The sequence below is a fragment of the Brachyhypopomus gauderio genome, chromosome 1 (assembly GCF_052324685.1).
Source record: "Brachyhypopomus gauderio isolate BG-103 chromosome 1, BGAUD_0.2, whole genome shotgun sequence".
Taxonomy (NCBI): Eukaryota; Metazoa; Chordata; class Actinopteri; order Gymnotiformes; family Hypopomidae; genus Brachyhypopomus; species Brachyhypopomus gauderio.
In genome coordinates this window covers 15,707,879-15,732,276 of record NC_135211.1, presented here as the reverse complement: position 1 = coordinate 15,732,276, position 24,398 = coordinate 15,707,879, and the positions used below count along the sequence as shown (strand labels likewise).

The 24,398-nt window shown below is 44.1% G+C and overlaps 1 protein-coding gene across 2 annotated transcripts; it reads left to right on the top strand.

The window, feature by feature from the left end:
• Nucleotides 1-22,528, top strand: rhpn2 (rhophilin, Rho GTPase binding protein 2). 2 transcript variants are annotated; one of them, XM_076999133.1, is made up of 15 exons: nucleotides 1-235; nucleotides 3,649-3,764; nucleotides 8,927-9,055; nucleotides 11,907-11,982; nucleotides 12,845-12,922; nucleotides 13,062-13,186; nucleotides 13,585-13,751; nucleotides 15,168-15,355; nucleotides 15,506-15,662; nucleotides 16,204-16,323; nucleotides 16,454-16,648; nucleotides 17,312-17,358; nucleotides 18,552-18,698; nucleotides 19,702-19,860; nucleotides 20,125-22,528. In XM_076999133.1, the coding sequence occupies exons 1-15, from the start codon at nucleotides 167-169 to the stop codon at nucleotides 20,377-20,379; spliced, it is 2,028 nt and encodes a 675-aa protein (XP_076855248.1). In that variant the 5' UTR covers nucleotides 1-166; the 3' UTR covers nucleotides 20,380-22,528. The 2 variants fall into 2 exon arrangements, with proteins under 2 accessions (XP_076855248.1, XP_076855239.1); XM_076999124.1 differs by having other exon boundaries at nucleotides 17,312-17,388.
• The last annotated feature ends 1,870 nt before the right edge of the window (nucleotides 22,529-24,398 follow it).

The following is a 24,398-nucleotide window of genomic DNA, read 5'->3' as shown; positions in this document are numbered from 1 at the left end:
GGAAAAAGGTTGTTAGTAAAGACTGTCAGAGTTCAGGAGACAAGAGTAGAGTTGCGTTAGCGAGTCCACTCACGTTAAAAGCGCACCTGTTGACTTACAGGGGCATCCTCCAACCTTGTTTTCTGAATTTCATCGAAGCGGACAGCTGAGACTGAGATTTTCAGAAATGACGGACGCGATAATTCCCAACGGGTGCAAGAGCAACGGCGTTGTTGAAAATGACTACTTCAAAAAGGTGAGAGTCGAGAAGTTTCGATGGTTCAAAGTTTCGATGGTCTGATTAAGGCTTTGTTTCTGAAACAGGCAGTGTGAATGGACTCCAGTACTTGGGGGTATTATTCCACTGTGTATTTCAGTGCGTGTTATGCATTTGTATCTCGGTTTAACATTGCAAACGTTGTACGTTATTTTCAAGGTTGCGTGACATGTGAATACAGCCCCCTGAAAGGCTTAACGGTTGGTATATCAGCAGTAGAGTAAAAAAAGATCCTAAGATCTCTTCATTCCTGTCCAGTCCCGATCCATACGTGTTGTTTGCTTCTTGAAGTCTTGGTGAAATGTTTGATTGGTAGGGGGCATCTGGCGGGCATGTGGGCGAACTTGGCCGAGAGGAGATTTCTAAAGGGCTGCTGCTGCCAGCCAGGCTGTTTTCTGTGTGCGAAAGCATCCTGAAACGAAGAGTGTGTTGTAGGGTTTCTTTTGATCACTTTTGTCATGTTCTTTATAATTTAATGTCAAACAAAGTAACTACTAAAATTGACCTCTAGCCTGTTATTAAATAAAATAATACCTGGCGCTCATAAAGCTTGTTAAGAAAGAAATGATTATGATACAAATTCATTTGATAATTTCTGTGTGTGTGTGTGTGTGTGTGTGTGTGAGAGAGAGAGAGAGGCAGGCATATTGAGTTATAACTTGTGAATTCCATGGAGGGATTTGTGCCCCCCTACACATTCCTCTAAAGTCTTAACCTGATGCCTTTTTAACATGGGAAGAGGGTGCACACATTGATATCTGTATTTCTTTTCTACGACACTATAAGAAACTTGGAGATACAGTGGTAAAGAAAATTATGATGCTTCTGTTCACTGCATCTTTGATGTTATGGAAGACACTTCAGAAGAATCATTAAACAGCCATTCATCGATCAGCTGAATTAAAATGACAATTTGGGATTTTCAGTGTTTGCTCAAATATAAGAGGCCTGCTCTAATTAAAGAGTGTAGTTATCAAGCCTGATGACTGAGTTTTGGCTTAGGTGGTCTGACCTGAGTTGTATAACCTGTACGGGCACATATTTGCATCTTTTTTTTTCACTAAGAGCAAGTGTATGGAGGTACTGAAAAGAGCCTTTGTCTATGCAAGGCTGCTTGTGAACTGTATCTGCTTTGTTATATTGTCCAATGCTTCCTGGGTTTATTAAATTGAATGGTGGCCATGATGTACTTACATTTTTTTCAATCATTTTTTTTTATTGAATACATTGCTGTTGTTTCCTAGAAAGGGTGTTTGTCTCAAAATGGTGGCGGGAGTGTATTTGGTCAGGCATTTCAGTCTTGGGTGGGGTGAAGGATGATGCCAAGCCTGACCACAGTTTTGGACCAATATATAACAAAGAACGAGTGGTAGTTTTGAGCCAGTAGGTAGAGAAATAAATCTGAAAAGAAACAGAATGTTCAATGAGAAACGTCCTCCATGGACTCTGGGTTTGGACCAGGTACAGTGACCACATTGGGCCAGAAGAGAACGGCCTGTGGACGGATAACTGAGCAAGTGGAGATGGGTATGAAAGTGTATAGTGGGAGATGTGTTTATTTGGGATATTAGATGGATAGGTTTGGGCTAGTAGATGAAGAGAGGTAGTTAGTTTTGGAGTAATAGATAGTATGGTTTGGTGTGAGGTTTTAGACTGATGGATGTTGTGGAGTGGAATGATAATTTTTGGGCCAGTCAATGTTACATGGCGTGGTAGCTAATGCATAGGCAGTGGGAACGTTTTGGTATAGCAGAGAATGGGGTGATGAGACAGGCATATACTGTAGATGGCAGATGTCGCAGATTGGTTTTGGAGCCCAGCTTCAGAGCTGCATCTGTGCCCAAAGAGACAGAGTTGCATATTCGGCATGTTCCTCTCGTCTTTCTGCCGCTGACGTCGCATCTGGCCAAAGACTGAGTGCGGCCAAACCGCACGCGCTAATGCGGTACAGATGCTCGGGCTTCTGCTGAGACTGGGATAAACTGTACAGTGTTAAAACGGCCATGCTGCTACCTCTGTGTGGCAGCTAGAGCAGTAAAATCCAGTGATGATCTGAATGAGAAAAAGAGTTTCATCTGTGGTCAAGGACCCGCCTTCACAGCTAGGGCTCCACAATAATGTGATCTGAAGAGAGACTAGTGGGGGATTTACCATACAGAACACTGAAGGGCTCTTTACCCTGCATATTAATACCTGCCTGTCATCTCGTATAGTTGATTTTATCTACAGTGGTATGGGGGAGGGGGGTGTCCCCAGTGGGTTTTGCTGTCCTAAACCTCCTGGGAGGCATAACTGTTCTCTCTCTCTCTGTGTGTGTGTGTGTGTGTGTGTGTATGTGTGAGCATGACAGCTAAGCCATTGTTTAGACCCCATTAGTCTCTTGACACAGTTTCAGTGGGCTGATTATTGATTGTGTAGAATGCCATTCACTCTGGGCTCCGCTTTTCTCTGTGCTTGTGTGTGTGTGCGCACATGCATGTGTGTTTGGAAAGGCAGAGCAAAAGTAATTTATTTTTAATGATGCCCTCAACAATTTTGCTATATTTAAGTGGGGTAACAAATTATCAAAAGCAGTTGGTCTCTAAAGCATATTTTAACATTCAATACATTGCAGTCATATATTATATTTAAATTCTCAGATACGGTTTTGGGGTGAGGGTGGTATTTCATGAGTGAATGATGAGCTTTGGAAGGGATGGGCATTATTGCTTAAAGTCTACAGTTAGCCTATCTTCAGATACCTCTAAATGTTGAGAGCTTCAAAGCTTCATCACAATGGGTTTGCATTAAGTATTTGCTTAGATCATTGTTGGGAGTCCTTTCCTAACAAGATTCAATCATTTTGTCCCCAAGCCGCAATGATTAAAGTGATCCTCCATTCACTGAGGGTTATTCAGACGTCTTGATCAGGTGTGTCTGAAAGGAGGACTTGATTCCATCAGAATGGGGCCGTCTCTCTGGCACATACCCTTCCTGCGTATCCAAATATACGACACTACAGAGACACACCTAGTGGCATAGTGTTCTTACTGACTCACAGATTGTTCTAGATAGAGAGAGAGGGAGAGAGAGTGTGTGTGAGTGTGAACGGGAAAGATACTGGAAGGGACATTGTTTTGAGAGAAAAAACTATACCATTTACCCAATGTGTATTTGGATTTGTGGTTTTGCACAGTATTAGAATATTTAGCTGTTAATAATAGTGATATGTGATACTGCCTGTTTTATGTCAGTGAAATGTTTGTGTCCTAAATCTGAATGCAGATTTTTACACACACTCTCACTCTCTCTCTCTCTCTCTCTCTCTCTCTCTCTCTCTCTCTCTCTCTCTCTCTCTCTCTCTCTCTCTCTCTCTCTCTCTCTCTCTCTCTCTCTCTCTCTCTCTCTCTCAGGGTTGTAACCCCTTGGCTCAGACTGGGCGCAGCAAGCTCCAGAATCAGAGGGCCACCCTGAACCATCAGATCATCAAGGAGATGCGTCTGAGAGCGGGGGCGGAGAATCTCCTGAAGTACGTGCACGCACGCGCACACAGCCGTCACACTTGTCATCAACACATTAAGCACACATGCACACCCAGCACACAGCCACACCTATGCTCATAAAGCTCATTCTTGTGAATGTGTGGCCAACAACCAGTTACTGACGCAGCTTCCTCTGTTTGCTTAGTAGCACCCCCATGTTGATGAGTTTCGGTAATGAATGTAATGGTGATTAAAAAAAACTATCTCTCTCCCTCTCTCATAAATGGGTGATAGCAAAACTTGGTCCTGTTTACGTTGAGTTGCCACTTTGCCTGACCTTATGGTCTATCTAATGTAAGACCTGGGCATGTCTGTGTACAGTGTCTCGATCTAAACGATTGACACACTGAAATGTATGCAATGTGTTACAGATGATTTGATGTTGAAGTGAGATTTGTAACAGCATGCCTTTGTTTTGATTGGTGATGTGTGGGGCTACAGACTCACCTGTGGCTGTGGTTCAGTTGTGTTCATTGTATAGTTTGAGTTTGCTGCTCCAAGCATCTTAACTCTTGTAATCTGAAATGCAGCTTCAAGCATCTTAACTCTTGTAATCTGGAATACAGCTTCAGGCAGGGATCATAGTAGCCCGTGCATTTTCCGATTGTTGTCCCTATCAGTGGAAAACTAGGGAAACAAACCAACCAAGCACCCAAAAGATAGCAACATTGTTGTAATCGTGCTCAAGGAGGTTAGCGCTTGACTGACTTCATCATTTCTACTTTAAAGTGAGAGTTTCCCCACCTGATTCCAGAAATGGACACACACCACCTTTTTATGGCCTCCCAACCATCTGCTGCTAATCAGTCTGTTGTTATCTTGAATTGCACTGCGTTTAGTCATCCCCTCTGTGATCTGTCTTCTACCAGAGATCAGGATGTGTGCCAGGGTCTGTGTCTGCTATATCTGACTCATAAACATCCCATCCCACCCAGTTTATCCGCTGCCCAGAATAAAAAGTTAAATCCAGTTAAGTTAGTATGGTAGTCAGGTGTAGGAAGGACCCCTGTTGGATTGTGTCGAAACCCTTCATGACCGTAATGGCGTATTAATTTGTCTGTGGTTCAACCTCGCAACGAGTTATGTGGTTTCCACTTTCTCACGTCTGCCGTGCCGCTGATGTGTCCTGCTGATGCTCAGACGTCATCAGCTCTGAAAATCTCTCCTCCACATCTTTTTAGCCATAGCTTTAATACGGCTTTAGCTTGGTGGTATGATGCAGTCGTTGAGTTTGAGTTGTGGGCTGCATACCCTACAGCACCACGTTACTGTAGCAGCAGGAGACCTGAACATCGGCATCCGTTGGAGATGTTTTTGTGCCTGTTCCTCTTGCTGAGACTCACGTTTGTCATTACAAGAACCACATGCTCTAACTTTGTACTTATCAGTTACTATAGTGATGCTTAGTATGTGCGGTCTCCTCGGCAACGATGGACACACCTGCTGGGCCAGTCTTTATAGTGAGGAATGTGATTGGCTCTTCTGACGTCATTGTGACCTCTAATCTGAAAGACACTTCCTTCTTTTCTCCCCTCTTCCCTTTCTCCTCTCCCTCCCCTCTCCCCTCCTCTCCTCTGTATATTAGCTAAGGATCATGAGCTAAGATAACAAGCAGAATGTCCCACACAGCCTGTGTAATTCTTGCCTTTTGAATTTCAGCTTGGCCTTTATGTGCTGTTGTCTGACATGTTGCAACTCAAGGTAACAGTGAAACAGACTGTTAAAACATCCCAGCGCCGACCAATTACACGTCAGTGAATGTGTGCAGGTGTGTGTGTGTGTGTGTGTGTGTGTGTGTGTGTGTGTGTGTGTTAAATCCCAAAGCTTTGTGTACACACTGGTGATGTAACCTTTACCCAGCATTACTTGTTTCAAATAGCCCTGAGCGAGCATGTTATGTGCGCGCGTACAGTCAGTCAGGGGGCAGTCATGGCCTGGTGGTAGTGAACTGGTCTTGTGACCGGAGGGTCGTGGGTTTGATTCCCAGACCCGAGGCCATGACTGAGGTGCCCTTGAGCAAGGCACCTAACCCCAACTGCTCCCCGGGCCGGGCTAGGGCTGCCCACCGCTCTGGGCACGTGTGATCCACAGCCCCCTAGTAACCACTAGTGAGTGTGTGTGTGTGTGTGTGTGTGTGTGTGTGTGTGTGTGTGTGTGTGTGTGTGTGTGTGTGTGTGTGTGTGTGTGTGTGTGTGTGTGTGTGTGTGTGTGTGTGTGTGTGTGTGTGTGTGTGTGTGTGTGTGTGTGTGTGTGTTCGTTCTGCACAGATGGGTTAAAAGCAGAGGACAAATTTCGATTGTGGTGGAAAAATCACAATTGACAAAATATGGCACATTTATACACACACACACACACACACACACACACACACAGTATCCAAGCCAGCATATTTCTTCTTCTTCAGACCAGGCCTGGGAGACTGGTATGCAGCCAGGCACTGGGAGATCTGTAGTGCCCAGGGCCCTGTGCTGTTCCCTCACAATAACACAGTGTGCAGTGTGTTCCAAGGTCTCTTATCTAGAGGTAAACTACATTCATGTGGTGTAGCATTGCTGTTATGTCTACAGCACCCTCCACTTTGCTGCCTTTCCCAGGGCCTAGGTTTCTAGCTCCGTGCCCTCTTTAGCATTTAGTGCAGGCTTTGTGGAGATATGTGGATGTGTGTGTGGAATATGTGTGTGTGGATGCATGTGTGGCTGGTCTATGGCGAGGCGAGTGAGGGAGAATGAAGACAACCTGACTTCAGTCTACCCTCCCTATGAAACTCCCACCAGACTATTGTTGCTGTGGGGATAGGATCCTGGCTAGCTCCCCTTGGAGGCTTTACTGCTGAGGACACAATGTTCTAACAGTGTGTGAAGAGTACATTCAAGTATACACATCAAAGGAAGGTTCCTGGGAGATGTGACACCTGGTGTTATGTGTATCTGTTACTCTTTGACAGAACAGGTCTGCTGATCAAACTTGTATCAGGTTGCAAGTTATGTTTACAGAGAATCTTAAAGCGCGAACAGACCAGCACACGCTAGCGGGACCTGGGCTAGTCCCAGACCAGCACACGCTAGCGGGACCTGGGCTAGTCCCAGACCAGCACACGCTAGCGGGACCTGGGCTAGTCCCAGACCAGCACACGCTAGCGGGACCTGGGCTAGTCCCAGACCAGCACACGCTAGCGGGACCTGGGCTAGTCCCAGACCAGCACACGCTAGCGGGACCTGGGCTAGTCCCAGACCAGCACACGCTAGCGGGACCTGGGCTAGTCAGTTAAAGTTTGCAATGCGTCTCTTGAATGAGAGTGTCTGCCGTTCTGAACAGGTACTGCCATCTCCTCCCCAGATAGACCACGCCAAAGACTAGCCCCTAACATTTACAATTAACCACGGGACACAGTCGACATACTTGAGTACACATGCATTGTTATATTATACAGAATTTGTACACATTTTATATATATATATATATATATATATATATATATATATATATATATATATATATATATATATATATATATATATAATGGAATTGTCCACACACAGAAGCCAAACTGGAGATAAAATAATTATTATACTTCATGCGTTTGAGTGGGGGGGGGGTGAATCAAAACCAAAAATAAAAACATTGTTTTAAGGTGACTTTACAAACTGTGGAATTTGATATAGTGTCAACAGTTGCCTGCATCCGTTTTAAGTCCTTTCCTGCTGCCTCTTTCTTCGCGTGTGGCTTTAGTCAGATGACATTGGCATGTCACTGTTCTTCCTCTGTATCTGCTCACAAGCTGAACTGGTTCTGCTGACCTGCTTTTCTACACTCCTACTCTCTGCTTGAGTAACGCTATTCTTGTCAGTGCGCTGAGTTTAATATACACGTGACCTGCATCTGATTTTGCCATATCATCTGAGTCTTTGCTTTCCTACTGTTTGTTACTTGATCTTCTAGCCACAGCCACCAGTGCGGTTTGTGTCGCAAAACTACAACCCCCACAATCCCTTGCTACAGTCCCAGTCAGGATGCAGCAGGTAGAGATGGAACATCAAAGTGCTGAACTCTATTCCCACTCAAATCTGTATTTGCCAACAAGGTGTGAATAGGTTCTCTGCTGCAATACAGCACCCCATGTAGAACTCCGCCCAACTGTGGGAGCAGGAGGGTCTTGATGAATGCTTTTTGCTGTCTTGCTTACATGGAAACGGTGGAGTATCCACTGAGAAGACTGACTCACTGGCCTTTTCTGTCAGCTGCGATGCTCCTGCCTGGCGAAGTCGAACGTGTTGGTACCGATCGGATATGTAGTGGACCTCCTCCTGTCTCTTTTTCAACCTTTTTGTTCTTTGCTTTTAGTTCAATGATACTCGTACTCTGATCCCTGTTTACAGGGGCTCTTCCTGCCACTCTTCTCCGAGCTGTGATGCGAGCTTTACCTTTGAGAGTTCTCTCACGCACTTCTCTGGGCTCTGGTGTAGAGTGTGGGCACTCGCCTGTGCACTGCAGCCTGTGGGGCCGCACGCCTCAGCTGCCCAGCCAGGAGTAACGGGGTCAGGGAAGCTTTGTTGCCTAGTGATGTCATCACGAGTGCTGACCCAATCTGCATGTGAAAGCAGTGACATCAGTTTACCAGAAAATGTCTTGACACTTTGGGTCAGACTAGACCACCCCTCCCTGGGTGTCGGTAAATTAGAGGTTTGTACGTGCGTTTTGACATGCTTGCGTAAAATTTGTGTTAAGGCATTGTCACTTAAAATGGAGACGTTTAACAGTTCTACTGACTGGAAGAAAGAAATGTGCGTCCGTATCAGGGGCTTGGGTGCTTCCGGACAGGATGAAGGAATGTTCTTTATGTGCTTAGACGGAGACATTCCTTCCAGACTAAGCTTGTTGGTATGTTGTGAATTTCAACCAGAGCTTCATTTTGAACAGGTACAGTTTACAGCAAAAGCAAGTTCTGTCAGGGTTTGAGGACAGATGAGGTGTGTGTGTGTGTGTGTGTGTGTTGCATTTGAGCTAGATATTTGGTTATCAAATCTGACTGGGCATAAATGGTACTTTCAGTCAAATTTTAGTCAAAGTCAAATTAAGAATCTGCTGTTAAAGACACTGCAATGTGTTACATTTTAAACTCACTGTCTCACTCACTGGCTTTCTTTTTCAGGGCCACATCGAATAATAAAGTTCGTGACATGGTTCTCCTGGAGTTGAGTTATGTGAACTCAAACCTGCAGCTTCTCATGGAGCAGTTGGAGGGTCTGAACAGCTCAGTGGAGGTTTATCAGAATTTACAGTAAGTAGACACACATGCACTCATCCATCTACTGAAGATAGTGTTTCAGCCAATTAATGTTATGGGTGTCTTGCTGTTGTTGAGCTGGGTCAGGTTTATATGTAGGTTGAGGTTGGCATCTACATAGAATTTTGCAGAATAGTGATTCAGCAGATGCCTCCGTTCCACACACACACACACGCACACACACACTTCTGGGTGAGTTACTCAGCTCAGGATACTTGGCTGATGTTGATGGAAAATGCTAGATGGGCTTATTAAGCAGAAAGCCCGCATGCCACGTCACACCAACGCCTTCAGATGTGCGTCCTCGGACGCTGCGCGGGGACCGCCGTTTCTCGCAGCTCGACGGACCTGCCTGGCAGGTATACACCCTGACAGGTTGACGCCCTCCTCCGGTGTGGCACAGAGCCAGAGAGAAGGCCCAAAAGGCTATCACACCTTCCGGGAGACGCCTTGTTGGCTTTTGCTTATTTCCTTATTCCTTGTAGTTTTGGCTGATGTTAATCTAACCATATGCGTGTGAATTATTGTGATGAGGCATGTCAGTCAGCGGAGATGTAAACACACGCACCTAATATACTACAAAATAGCTTCACATGGCCACTTCAACTGTACAATGTAGCTGCAATTTAAGTATAACAAGGCCAGATCAAGCCTATTGCTAAATTGGTAGGATGTAATGGGCTTTAGGAATTCTTATTAAATTCCTACTTCATAAAGTTTCCGGAATAGAGTGGGTGTGTGTGTCTGGGTGTGTGCCACCTTCTACAGAGATGTGGTTTGTATAGCTCCTCCCACTTGTTGGTGGTGGGTGGAGATGTGCATGTGCACATGCATGTTCACGTGCATGACTGTCCATGTGCATGCGACCACTTCTCTGCCTCCCCTGACTGCATCAGTATGACACGCCAGGCGCGGGAGATAGAGGGAGAAGGACTCTCATTATCCAGATGCCACATCTCCCCAAATCACCAAAATGAACAGAATCATGAGTTAGACAGCAGTCAGCAGGGAGCTGCGTGGGTGCGTGCGTGGGTGCGTGTGTGGGTGCGTGCGTGTGTGCATGTGGGACACTCTGTTTCCCTTCTTCCTGCCCTCAAAAGCGCGCATGTCCTTGAGATTCTCTGGCATGCTTCCTTGCATGAGGGTCTCTCTTCAGCACTTCAGCATGGAGAGTACAGTGGAGGTGAAGCACCACAAATCGTGGGTGTTCAGTGGGCCAGTTTTGTACTTGAGCAGCCCAGTGGAAACAACGGTAAACCCAGACTGTTCTGGTTCATCCCCCTAGTGATGTAGAATGAGTATGTTGTGCTCTGTGTTGAGGAAGGTGATGACGTGCACAGTGTTGTAGGCACCAAGAGTGGCATCATGATGACATCTCCGTTCTGGCAAACGTTGTGATGTTGACACCACGCTGCCCAGGAACTCTGACAATGGCACAGTGTCCTATGATGTTCTGGAATAACACATCAGTGAGAGGACTGCACAGCATTCTTGAGCATTCATAGCAGTTGTTGAAATACTGTTGAAGTTGTCGTAAAAGTATGCTTTTCTGCAAAAACATTCACTACATTCACTATTCACTTCACTATAACTTACAGAAACTGCCGATATGGTATAACACTTCAGTAGTGCAGTGTTATACACGGTTCAGTTCTGTGAGTTTGGTTGCATGATACTTACCTATTCACATTTCAAAATGTCTGGATGGTGCTACAGCGTAGCGGCACTGATTTAGACGCCAGAAATTTCAACCCATGGCTATAAGTACCAGTTTAGCGACTGCAAAAAACTGTAGCAATACCTGCGGGTGTTGCCATGCTGTTTAGTTGAGTCAGCAGGCGTGGAGTGGAATAATAATCTTTTTACTGTGTAATGCTGAAACTCTGGATGAAGTCACTGGCCATGTGTCCAGATGAGAGAGTACTGAATACTGCTTTAACACAGCATGGATAATAGTAACAGTACTAACAATGCTAACAATAATCCAACAAATGATTCACACTTGCAGTAATTTCAAGCTACTTTGTGGGAGTGGAGGAGTTAGTGGGCAGTGGTGTGTGTGTGTGTGTGTGTGTGCGCGCGTGTGCGTGCATGCATAGAACAGGCCTCTCTGTACATAGAACAGGCCTCTCTGTACATAGAACAGGCCTCTCTGTACCTGGTTTCTGTCAGTTCTACCACCTAAAAGCAGGTCAGCATTTCTTTTATCTAGGCTGGGTAAGGATCTTTGTCAAATGATAGAGCAAGTATGAAACTGAACACTCTCTCTCTATCTCTATCTCACCCCCATCCTCTCCTTTAAGATAATCTTAACACCACCATGCTTTTAGGAAATGCGGAAATGTTTGTTAGCTATTTTTTGTGTAATACTGAACCACCTTGATGAGAATCCATTTCATATAATACTAAAACACCCTGATGAGCGATATTATACTAAAACACTTTAATCATGAGTTTTAATGAAAAAATATACAGCATAGTACAGGGCAAAAAAATAGTGGCGATTTAGTGATGATTTGTATACTGTACATTTCTGTTAAGTGGTTGTAGCAGAGGTCACTGTTGTTTTGAATCTACTGCAGCTCCGTGTGAAGCTGTCACCTGGCCAATGTCCAGCCTCTGCCACGGTGCTGGGGTAATGGTTACCCTGTGTGCTTTCAGCGTGTGTAAACAGACAGAACGTTTGTCTCGGTGCTAGTTTGAATATCTAAGCCCCAGTTTAACTGTTTCATGAAAACCTCCACAAAAGGTGTGTGGTCCAGTCATGGTGGGAGTAGCTTCAGAGCTCTTTGTGCCTGGTGTTTGTCTGCCCTAAAGTTCCTTTGTTTTTTTGTCCTTTGTGCAGAGGCTCTGTCAGCATCCCCCTCATCCCTCTGGGTCTGAAGGAGACTAAAGATGTCGACTTCTCCGTTCCTTTCAAGGTTTGTTTGTGGGTTTTTCTTTAACACTAATTTTATTTTAGCATTTCTTTTTTTTCATTGTCTTTTTAGGTTTCCTTCCTCAAATTGAAACATTTGAAACATCTTTTAGTCTTTGTTCATGTCTTGAAGTGTCATTGTGTCTTTTTAATATTCCAGATTCTTTTTTTGTGTTTTTTTCCTTCTGTTGAGAGTAACATGGTGCTCTGTCATGGTGTGACACGCAGAAGCATTTTCATCTATAGGCTGCCTGTCCAGATTTTTTTGACTCTTTGACTCTGTATCAGTCTATCTGTCTTTCTTTGTCTGGGTAAAAAAAGAACCCCCCCAGGAGACACCACATGTCGTTTCATGTTCATTGAAGTTTCTTTCTGAGTACTAAGGCTTTTCTTAGGTAATGACTGGACATTGTTTTGGTCCTTGATGCTGCTGAAAACGTGCCGGGCGTCTTTGAGAAATGCCCAGAAAAACATTTAAAAAAATATTTTGAAAAGCTAGGTGTCCATAAATCGTATCCAGGCAGTGTGAAAGTAGGTCAGCTCTTAGAAAACCACAAATGAGGAAATAAGTATATTTTTATATGCTCTGCTGCAAATCTAATGTAAAACACACAGAGAAGCCTGTTTAAGCCAGGAGGGAGGGACGCTGCCTTGACCGGGTGTTTGCCCTCATTTCTAAGCTGTTGCTTCAGCAGTGAGTGATGAGGTTTTCTGACACAGGGGATGGCGGCGGTGTGTTCACACCTGCAGACGTTTCACTGGGGATGTAATCAGCAGATTTGCGTTTTGAGTGATCTGTGCATGTGTGAATGGGAAAGACTTGTGTAATGTAATGTTTTCAATCGAAGGCTGCTGTGTTTTGGCAGGACTTCATTCTAGAGCATTACAGCGAGGATGGTGCTAACTTTCAGGAAGCCATCGATGACCTCATGGACCTCAGACGGGTATCAACACTGGTTTTTGCCCTTAAAGTGGCAGTAACACTATATTTTCTTAAACCATATTGTATTACCTCGCATGAACATGGCCTCTGATACACACTTCTTGTGTGCTTGTGTGTGTTGTTGTGTTGGGGGGGAATAGGCATGCCGCACCCCGAGTCGTAACGAGGCTGGCGTGGAGCTGCTAGCAAGCTACGTGGCCCAGCTCTCCCTCGTAGAGAGTCGATTCTTCACACCCACCCGCCAGATGGGCATTTTCTTCACATGGTACGTTGTCAGTCTGCCCGCAGGGCAGCAGTTTGGAGAAGGACTGAACATGGCGCCCGGTTTTCTGCACAATCAATGACTGTTCCTAACTTTCCTGTTTTTGTGTAAACTTTGACACAGACCATGACTTGATTGTAATGTATCGCTGCGGCCCTGGTAAATGTACACTTATAAGGGTTGTTCTGATTCCTTGAAAAGAAAAAAAAAGAGTCTCACATGTGTTAACAGTAAATACACCCCGGGCACAAGAACTGGAGAGGTCTGACATACCTCCTCCTTTCTCAGAACTGTTGACCTTCTCCTAGAGTGTAGACTCATAAAACACAGGGACACTGGCAGCCCTGATGTTTCGGTCCTTTGCGCTAACGCTAACAATGTTGCCCCGCTGTATCGCACAGGTACGACTCTTTCACGGGAGTGCCGGTGTGTCAGCAGAACATCTCACTAGAGAAAGCCAGCCTCCTCTTCAACGTCGCCGCTCTCTACACCCAGATTGGCACACGCAGTAACAGGCAGACACTCGCCGGCCTCGAGGAAGCCATCGTAGCCTTCCAGAAGTCAGCTGGTCAGTCCAAAACAGGCTTTACACCGCTCTTTTTTGGGAGAGAGAGGGAGCGTGCTGTCGTACTCACATTATCCTGTATCTGATGTCTATTTACATATGAACATTTGACATCACACAGACATTAATGACATCAGACATTATCAGTATTGTGGTAATGACACTTGCAGCTCTCGACATAAGTTCATAAACGTCTTCATGTGGCTTCGAAGCCATTTATGATTTCCTCATCACTTTTCAGAGTGTCTTTAAACTACAGTGTTTCTTGGAAGTCTTTCTTACTTCTGAGAACCATGCTTTGGTCAAGGTCTTGCTTCTAAGGAACACTTCAGTTGAATGCGTCCATCTCGAGTTACTGAACACTCTGGCCTGGGTGTGCTGAACATCTCCCACAGAGCTGAGAGTTTAGGTTACCAAGTAACATAAAAATGCTAGAACTGTTAGTGAAGAGAGGGTGCACTTGTGTGTGTGTGTGTGTGTGTGTGTGTGTGTGTGTGTGTGTGTGTAAAAAGGGTGAAGAGAGACAGTGCGACAGAAAGCTGCACCACTATACCATTGCATTACACCACCACTGCACCGCTATGCCACTGACCACCTGTCCTTCTTGGTAAAACACCAACCAAAAGAAGACTTGTACTGTTTTGGCTCTGAACGCTATCAGAATGAACCTGAATCATCATGCTTCAGTCATTCTCTCTCTCTCTCTCTCTCTCTCACACACACACAAACACACACACACACACACACACACACACACACACACACACAGTTCTTTGTCAGTATGAGGTGGAAGAACCACAGATGGCTCCAGTCCAACTCTGCTGCTTTGACACTTGTGGAAGGGGAACGGTGACGGACAGATGACAGACTGGCTGTCTGCGTGTGTAGCATAGCCAGCTTATCACAGTTTATCTCCCACTCTGAACACTGCTGTTGAAAGAACCCTAAACACATTCCAGGCATGCGCAACAGAAGTAGACCTTTCTTTTCTAGGAGTTGGCCTTAAAAGGTCTAGTTGCCTGAGACAATATGTCAGTGTTACTGACTGCTAGAGAGCCCCCACCGTGACCTCAGGTAGTGGAGAATGGTCATTATTGGTAACAGTAAGTATTTTGTTGGTTTATAATGAATGGCTCCGAGGTCAGTTATGTAAGGCATGTAAGTTATACCTTTGCAGCAATGCATTAATGAGAAGGGAGAGAAAGGTCAGCTACATGTCATGTGAAAAGCTCATGAATGAATGGTGGGAGGGTTTGGAGCTTGTTTACATGAGTAAGGTTTTGTTTTCTAAATAACACTGTGGATTTATTTTATAATCTTTCATACAATAAGCAGATGATAATTAAGATGTCACAGACCAGGCACATACTAATGAATACATTAGTCCTAAACTATGTGTCTGTGATTTTTCAACCATAGGCGTTCTCCATCAGCTGAAGGAGACGTTCACACACACCCCGAGCTACGACATGAGTCCGGCCATGTTGAGCATGCTGATCAAGATGATGCTGGCACAGGTGCAGGAATGCCTGTTTGAGAAGATCGCTCTGCCCGGCATCCGCAATGAGTTCTTCATGCTACTCCGAATGGCACAGGAATCCGCCAAGGTACCGCAGTACTTCTTCCTAAACTCTAGGTGGTGCTGTGGGACCTTAGCAAAGTTATTTTTTATCAGACATTATAGTGCAGTTTCTTGCTTGCATTGTTTTGTGCGCACAGGAAATGTGTTCTTATGCCAGTTCTGCTTCCTGTTACAGGTGGGAGAAGTATATGATCAGGTCTATCAGTCGATGATCCAGACGCCCATTAAAGACAACGTACCCTTCTTCTGGTCCACAATGGCCCAAGTGAAGACGCACCACTACTGCTCTCTAGCGCATTACTTTGTCTCCACCGCGCTGTTGGACCACCGGCGTAAGTCGATTAACCAGACCTGGCTTTTACATCCCACCTAGAAGAGTTGCTTGGCCGACTGGCGGAAAGCCAAAGACGAGCTCTAAAAGTTATTTTCGTGTCCCGCTCTCTCACTCTTAACTCGAGGGACCAGTGATGCAGATTTGAACAGTGTCACACACTAATGAAGCCCTGAGGGTGTGTGGAAGTATTATTTGTCCTTCTGCTGAGAGAGGACTTGGGTGGAAGGGTAGACAGTGAGGGCAGAGCACAAGGGTGGGGTTCATCATTGCTGCTGTGCAAACACACCAGTTTTTGGAGTGCCAGCAGTCTCCCACGTATGCCTGCAGCGAGTAGGCATTGCTCTTAGACAGCCCCCCCGCAGGGTCAGCCCCAGTGCCTGGGCGCCGTTCAGGGGCTCTTCAGTCTTCTCTTCCATCAGGAGGACATGGCAATGGGGCACCTTGAGAGCTTTTCTTATGTTATCAACTGTAGCATCAGATCCTGTTTAATAGTAGCTGAGGTGTCATTTTTGTGTGTGTGTGTGCGTGTGTGTGTACAGTAAACACCACTGATGATGAAGATAAGCAGGAGAAAGCTCTGTCTCAGCTGTACGATGCGATGCCAGATGGACGCTCACCTCTCGACATCCTGCGGAATAAAGACGAGAGACGGCGTATAGGTGAGACGTCCCAGTGACCCCTCACTATGATGACGTGAATTTCAGAAATCACATAAGGGCGTGTTCCATAAGGAATACGTTCCATTTGCTCCGCCCCGGTTTGGCTTCACCTTTCCCCGCCCCCTGGCAGGTAAGGCGCACCTGAGGCGTGCGATAATGTGCCAGGAGGAGGCACTGCGCATCCAGGGCCTGTGCCGTCACCTCCGTGACATCAACGTTCTTAAGGACATCCTGGAGGCCAGCCACAAACGCTCGCTGGCCAAGTTCAGTCACAACGACAGCGAAGGCGAATTCACCGACTACATGGAGGCGCCGGACATCGTGGGTGAGTTGGCCCACAGTGGAACACGGGCCAGCCATGACGCCGTCCTCACATAACTGCAAATTTCCTCGCTGAGGGATTAATAAAGGATTATCTTATCTCTTATCTTAACACGCGTGCAGGGATGCTGCTTTTAGGTGTTAAGTGCTTCCTGTTTATAGTTAAGAGCACAGTTGGAGCAATGAATGGTGCAATTTTATCTCTTTTGCACAGATGAGAAATTGGAATTAAGATTACCAGCAGATTAGTTACACAATTCATGAATGAGACAACCTTCCTTTACTGTTTAATGCTGCCGATCCTCAGTTCTAATTTTATGGCATTCATTACCTCGTTAAGGTCGAGAACCTCTCGGATCTCATATTAAGCATAGAAGAAACTATCACAGTAGTAGTGCTGATGAAATCAAAGATCATTACTTGTACATAAGTTAGTTAACCCTGTTGTTATTAACAATCATAAAATAAACTATGTTGTAAAAATATAACTACTTATTCCCGTTACAGCAAGAGCACATATGCACAGTCTTGACCCTGAGCAGAACGATGATGCTATCAGTTTTGTTTACAGTACAAACAGAAAATAACTCTGCCTTTTCCTCCCATGGTTTGTGCTGTTGGTACAGTACAAACAGAAAATAACTCTGCCTTTTCCTCCCATGGTCAGCTAAAACGGAGCAGAAAGCAGAACCAGAACTCTCTGCCTCCACTAAGGTGAAAGTCAAAGACTTCTTCCACCGACTGGTATGTGGGCTACTAGTTTTTCCCAATAACAGTTTTCACTTTCCACAACATTTGTGGGCTCTGATCACAGCACACAGATGCTCCTTTTAAGCCTTGTGTGGCTTATTTTAGTTCGGCTCGCGTGCTGTGATCACCAGACCCCCTCCAAAGGCTTTTCCACTGTTCATTCACACTCTGCCAGGCTGCATTGCATCTTGGAATAACAAAAAAGTGTTAATTAGGAGGTTCTAATGAGTGTGGCCGAGGTGGTTTGTACAGTGGCTAAAAGCCAGAAACGATTTCGGGAGTACTAACATGAGTAATGATGGTATCATTTGGCCTCTGCGTTAGAAGGGTGTGATCCGAAGTCTGTGGAGCCATCTCATCAGCTACAGCTGAATAATGCACACATTTAATTTCAGTTAAAAATTCTGCTCCTGAGTTGCTGCTGTGTCAGACAGTTCTTAATATTACGTGTGTGTGTGTGTGTGTGTGTGTGTGTGTGCGGTTGGCTGAGTGACTTAACATGCTCTGTACCAACAGCACAAACAGGTTGGCCTGTTGGTTTACTGTTTGTTTGTTTTTTTTCCTTGTTTTGGGCTGACTGCTAAACTAAGCCAATCTAGATTCACTTTATTTGCAACTCTCCATCTCTATCTACATTTTGTTGTGGTGAATCTAGTCATTTGGACTAGTTGAGTCGCACACTGCAGGTCAGATGAAGATCCTTGTCCTGTTTTGATTTACTTCACTGTCCTCTTCTGCCTCTACATTATGTTGTAACATCTGACCATCGTCACAAAGAAAGACAGCAAGAGCCTTTTTCAGAGTTCCCTTCAAGCTTCATATTAAATGCCTGTGTCGGGGTGTGTGTGGAGGTGTGTAGGGGGAGTGGGTGGGTGTGTAGGGTGGAGGTGTGTAGGGTGTGTGTTCGGGTGTGTGTGTGTGTGTGTGTGTGTGTGTGTGTGTGTGTGTCCGGGTGTGTGCATGTGTGAAGCAGTTACGAACTCATTTCTGCTGTAGTCTTTTTCATCAGCCAGCCTGCCGCTGCTGTAAATGAGAGAGACCTGTCCCCAGATGACTGGTGCTTTGTGATTGCCATGTCATCATCTCCAAGGCTGCCTTGGGAGCAAGTTGCCATGGAGTGTTGCCGTGGTGACATTTGTGCCTCTTATGCGGTGCAGGGCCCACTCTCCGTGTTCTCAGCGAAGCAGAGATGGACCGCACCACGCACCATCCGGCTGAAGGTGGAGGAGCGAGATCTGGGCTTCACCCTGAAGGGTGACGCGCCTGTCCAGATCCAGTCACTGGATCCACTTTGTTACGCAGCTGTAAGTGTATGTGTGCACCAATGTGCGCACGCGCGCACACACACACACACACACACACACAAATACACACAATCAATTCACATCAGAAGCATGCAAACGTAAACACTTGACCCACTTTGGCTGAGTAGACTGCATGCTCTCAAATGCACTCTACAGTTTTTTTTTTAACGAAGATGAAAAATGTATATGCGTTGGCTTTGGTTTTTAGTGGAGGCTTTGTTTAATGAATGGGCTTCACCTCTTCCTGAGGCAGGATTCTTCACTTTCTCTTTTTCTCTCTCTCTCCTTTCTTTCTTTCTCTTTCTGTGTCTGCTCATTAATAGTTGTGTAATTGTGAGCAGGCTTACAAAAGACCACACAGATTAGTAAGATTACATAAGATCTCCCACATGGTTCCTTCGTGGTGGACCTTCTTTGTAACTAAAACTCTCTCTCTCTCTCTCTCTCTCTCTCTTTCTCTCTTTCTCTCTCTCTCTCTGTCTCTCTCTGTCTCTCTCTCTCTCTCTCTGTGTGTGTGTGTGTGTGTGTGTGTGTGTGTGTGGGTGGATGGGTGGGACAAAGGATTGTGTCCTGGGTTACAGCTTGGTTCCCACAGAAAAGGAAACAAAATAATTTTCTCTCTTACGTTCACACATGCACACCTGTTTCTGCCTTGAGGTCTCTTTTAGGCTGTCTTGAGCAGCTGCCTATTTGGTTGGAAATAGCCAAGGGTGGGGGGGATTGTGTGTGTGTGTGTGTGTGTGTGTGTGTGATCCTTTTTGTTGAATCAGTCAGTCCTGAGTGTGTGGGGTGTGTTTGTGTGGTTGGGGTGGACGTGTAGGGTTATGGGGATGTGTGGGGGTGGGGGGGGGGGTGTGTCTGCTGTTCCCCTGATAAGCACTCTGTAAATATTTGCACAGTATATGGTACAAAGCATTGCTGTCACAGTATGTGTTTTACTGCACCTACGTTACCTTCTCTCCTTTCTCTCTGAACCTCTTTGCTGTTATCAACACAACCCCAGTCAGATGGCTTGAAAGAGGGTGATCTCCTGGTTGCCGTGGGCGATACAGACTGCAAGTGGATGGGCGTTAGTGATGTCATGAGACTGCTGAAGGACGTGGATGAGGAAGGCATTGACATTAAAGTCGTCAGCATGATTGACAGCAGCAGCCAGCCAATGGTAACTCTTCTCTTCCAACACGTAGACTTCTCCAGAGCATAATAGCACCGCCTGTGCCTGAGCCCTCTCAGCCAATCAGAGAACTTTACCGTGTTTGGCCTTGTGATTCTTTCGTTTCCGTGGGAATACCCTTCCATACTTAATTGGCTTAGTTATATTTTGCTTCTTTGTTTGCTCAAATTCACCAAAATGTCCTTATTAGCAAACATTTGTAGCAGTGACGAGAGTCCTGACAGGCCCCGATCCTCCGTCTCTCCCAAACAGCCGGCGAAAAGTGCCACGTATTCCGGTGGCCTGCCCAAGACCTACTCCATGATCTGCCTCGCGTTCGACGACGACAAGAACACGAAGGCGCGCAAGGTGACCAAGAAGACGTCGTTCCTCAGCTGGGGCCTGAAGAACCGGCACAAGAGCGCCAGCACCCAGAGTCTCCCCACAGGAGACTACAGTGGGGCCACGCCCATGCACAAACAGGGCCCCACCCTCCCCAACTCCCTCAACGAGAGCGGCCTCTACTGAACCTGAGCATCTCACCCCCCACCCCCACAAAGCTGTTTGTGGCGTGGCATTCTGGGAAGGAGGGGTGAGTTGTAAAATACGGAAGCGAAATGCAAGGACCTTTTGCACAGGATCTTTAAGGGGAGATTTTAGAAATGCCAGAAGCCCATGACATGTTGTTTTTCTTTGGTTATATTTGCTAATAAAAAATGTATAAGCCATGGGGTCATTGGCATAAAAAAAGACATTATGCCCCTTTAGTTGATGGTTAACACGAGCAAAAACTGTGTTATCACCTGGGTACTAGGAACTCATTTTAATGACCTCTTGAAGTGGTTTGTTAGTGTGCCGGACATGGTAGAAAATTTTAAGTGTAAACAGATTGGAACATAGTCTGAACATGGATAATATAACCGGGAGCTTTACGTAAAGGTGAAGGACGCTGTTTCTGCCGGTCTCGGAACAAGTGCTGCTGTTGTACATATTTTATTTTCATATTTTGTTGTATTTTTATACAGTTGGAGACGACGACTGCTAGATGAAGTCGTCTTCCTCGGTTAAGTGTGTGACGTTTGAGTTGCTTCTAATTCCTCTGCCAAAAACAACTGGCTTCCAGTCCTCTGGGGCACAGTAGACCGAGCTACTGACATACCCGCCTATGACGCGCAAAACTGTTTCTGGAATTGATTTTCTGGAAAACACTATGTCTAGAATTGGCTCTCAACCTCTTTTATCGACAGTCAAATGCTGTTGTCAAAGTCGGCAAAGAGAATCCCAGACAAGGAATCTCTCTACGGTCGTCAGCATATTCTCCCTGAGCGGTTGTGCCAAACAGACCACTTTAATTGTAATGTTCCTGTGAGAATGAAGAGTTACTGACCTCCATCTCATGTCAGAACCTTGGATACTGCTTGGGTTGTTGTTTTTTTATTTTTTTATTTTTTTAACCACAGATTTATTGTTGTTACTCGCTTCTGATGGTCTTCAGCAGGAGATTAAGGGCTTCCTGGAATGTAAGTCGGAACGGTTTAAAGCACAGGAGTGCATCAGCCGACTGTCACTCTGGAATTGTCTGGCAGTGTAATGTGAACTGTGAGTGTAGGAGTTAGGCTTACAAAATTAAAGTCATGAAGTTCACTGTAGTAGTAATGGTTCAGTGCAGAATCCAAGCCCGGTTTCTCACTTGTGTCTGTAGAATGTTGAAGATAAGATTGACTCCGGTGGTCCTTGAGTTAAATATAAGGCCAAACTCAAGTAAGAAGGTTTAAAGCCCTCATTTGCTATAGACAGACTATTCTTGTTTTTACTTTTCCTGTAACGTATTTGCTAATGCTTTTTGAAGTGTTAGAATCATCTTGCTGTCTACAAAGTAGATTCATATGCACATTTGATAATCAAATAATTTAAATGCACAAAGAAATATATATAAATAAAGTATGTATTCATATGAAGTTTTTAATATTTAGTGATGGTAAAGTGAAACTAGTAAGTGTATGTGCTAATGAGTAGATTTTAAATGCTACAAGTGAGGAGTTGGTTCCATCCTGGTTCTTTTGCTCAAACTGAATCCTTAACTACTTTTAAAACCATTTAATGTGTGATACTAAGTATTTGAATCTCTCCCAACTTCCGTGTAGTATTGTCTTTTTCGAGTCTCCATGTGTATGTGTATAATTTTATTAATATGTATTATTGTCCTTTGCTTATAAACATTGTTAGGAATTTTCATCTGCTCAGTACCTTCACTAGGGCAGCAATATGTAGAATTATCTATGCAGAGATATTAAAAAGAATTAAATTATAAAAGGGAAATTGGTATAGTGTTACAGTGATTGAGTGTGCAGGTTGATTAATGCATCTTTTTAGAAATAATGGCATGCTATTTTAAAAAGGCATATTTACATGTGTGTTTTTAGGGATAAGTATTAATATACTCTTAAAGTAAAGTACAGGATTCAAGGGGAACTTTGGCATGAGGCCCTTTGTATGAGGTGTCTGTCTAAGCACGTCACAGCCCTGTGACTCAGCCCTTTCCATGGACAATACCACTGCTCTCTTGACACTACATTGTTTATGCACAGTGGAACTGAAGATGTTTTGGTGATGTTTTATTTTATAACTTTATATTGTATTTGTGTAAACCTGAAGCTAAATAAACTATGGGATAATACTTTTGTATCAAGCTTTTGTTTATTTTCCTAGGTGCTTTATCCTGAATATAAGTACTAAGTAATGATGTACCCTGACTTTAACTGGACCCAAGTCATCACCCAAGCATTAAATGTAAATGGCGTAGCACTCCAGAAATAATTGTAAATACTGCAAATCTGGTTAACAGTGGACAGACTGTTCCAACAGCTTCCTCACAGTGAGAGGCCTGATAAAACAGAAAAATAAAAGTGTTTTAACTTAAGAAAATATAAGTCATTAGATGTAATTGTACTAATTTTCCCCAAGGATGAAACAATATAAATAAATATAGTATGTTTACTTCTATAGTAAAATAATAATAGTAGTAGTAAGAGTTCAAAAACCTGTACAGCAAGCAGCTTGTAACCAACCGTGATTACGCTGTGATGAGTCATATCTTTCCTGTCAATCAGGCACTGGCATGTAACAGCCAGCTTGTATAATGACCGCATGCATTTCTCTGATTCGTTTTGATGGTATACAGTAGAACTGAATATGCTGGACTTTAGTTGTGGAGAGATGGCAAAAGAATAGATAAATCATTAATAACACATATCTGTAACTGTTTCATTTGTTAACAAACCCAAAGGATGGTTTGGTACACAGATCTATAGACTGTATCAAAACACTTCTTAGGGTGAAACAAAGTTAGAATGATTGGTGGAATAGCAACTCAAACTTTGACACATTACAGTAAGAGTAATATGTTTCCTGGATGATCATAATTCTTAATAACCTAACCTTACAATTGAAATAAGAGAGAGGGAGAGAGAGAGAGAGAGACTGAGATTAAATAGCATTCCTTTGTCTTTCAGTTGAGCAACATTCATTCACTCCTCTATGCTGTAAAGAACAGACTAGGACTAGGGGATACTCAACAGAGTGTGGTTGACTAATGGATTTTAAATGATCTCCAGGCGGGGAGATTTTGAACTGTGGTTTGGCTACTAAAGAGAGGGCTTCTTTATGCCAACAGTGATGTCAGAGTGGTTTAACTTGTGTGTGCATTAGTATGTGACATTTCTGTGAGAGAAACAGAGTAAGACAGGCAGAATGAAAGAGTGCATGAGAAAACAAAAGAGAGAATGAGAGAGAAGAGAGAGTAAGACAGAGAAACACTGCACACCCCTGCCCACTATGTCTATCTGGAAAGTTTAAAAAAAAAGCTCAGTTATTACAATTATATCCAACAAAATTCTGTAGTTCAATTTTCTTACTATAAATATTCAAGCAAATATTTGCACCCATCCTTTTGATAAGCTGATGAAAAAAGGTTTTGGGTAAGTACAAAAGCATTTTAAGTATTTATATGGTAAGTGGTAAGCAGTGTTGGGAACGTTACTTTAAAAAAGTAATTAGTTATAGTTACTCACTACTTGTTCAAAAAAGTAACTGAGTTAGTAACTGAATTACTCTATAATAAAAGTAACTCGTTACCAAGGAAAGTAACTATTTGCATTACAGAAAAAAAGTTATATGCTAATGAATAAGGATTTTTTGAAAAAGCAGTTTTCACAGTCAGTTGAAATGAGTAGATCAAAAAGGTGTTTAACTTTTGATATTTATTGCACATCAACAGACCAGTGCAGGATAAAATCCTTTAAAATCCCAAATCTTTGTAAAAAAAAAAAAAAAAAAAAAAAGCACAAGTAAACAGGTACACTATAAAGTGCATTTACATCTATCAAATTAAATTACATTCTCTCAACCTGAGACAACTGGTTTGTTCACAACAGAAGTAAACTTAACAATAAAACTTCTATTCTTAATTAAATAAATCAAATACCCAGTCTGGTAGACAATCAGGAACTTCAAGTATTTTCTTAAATAATGTTTATATCGCCACCTTG

Excerpts from the sequence above, each read along its gene's own strand:
- rhpn2 (XM_076999124.1), top strand. The coding sequence starts at position 167 with ATGACGGACGCGATAATTCCCAACGGGTGCAAGAGCAACGGCGTTGTT. Across the intron at positions 3,765-8,926 it reads GGGGCGGAGAATCTCCTGAA|GGCCACATCGAATAATAAAG; the intron begins GTACGTGCACGC and ends TTTCTTTTTCAG. Across the intron at positions 11,983-12,844 it reads ACTTCTCCGTTCCTTTCAAG|GACTTCATTCTAGAGCATTA; the intron begins GTTTGTTTGTGG and ends GTGTTTTGGCAG.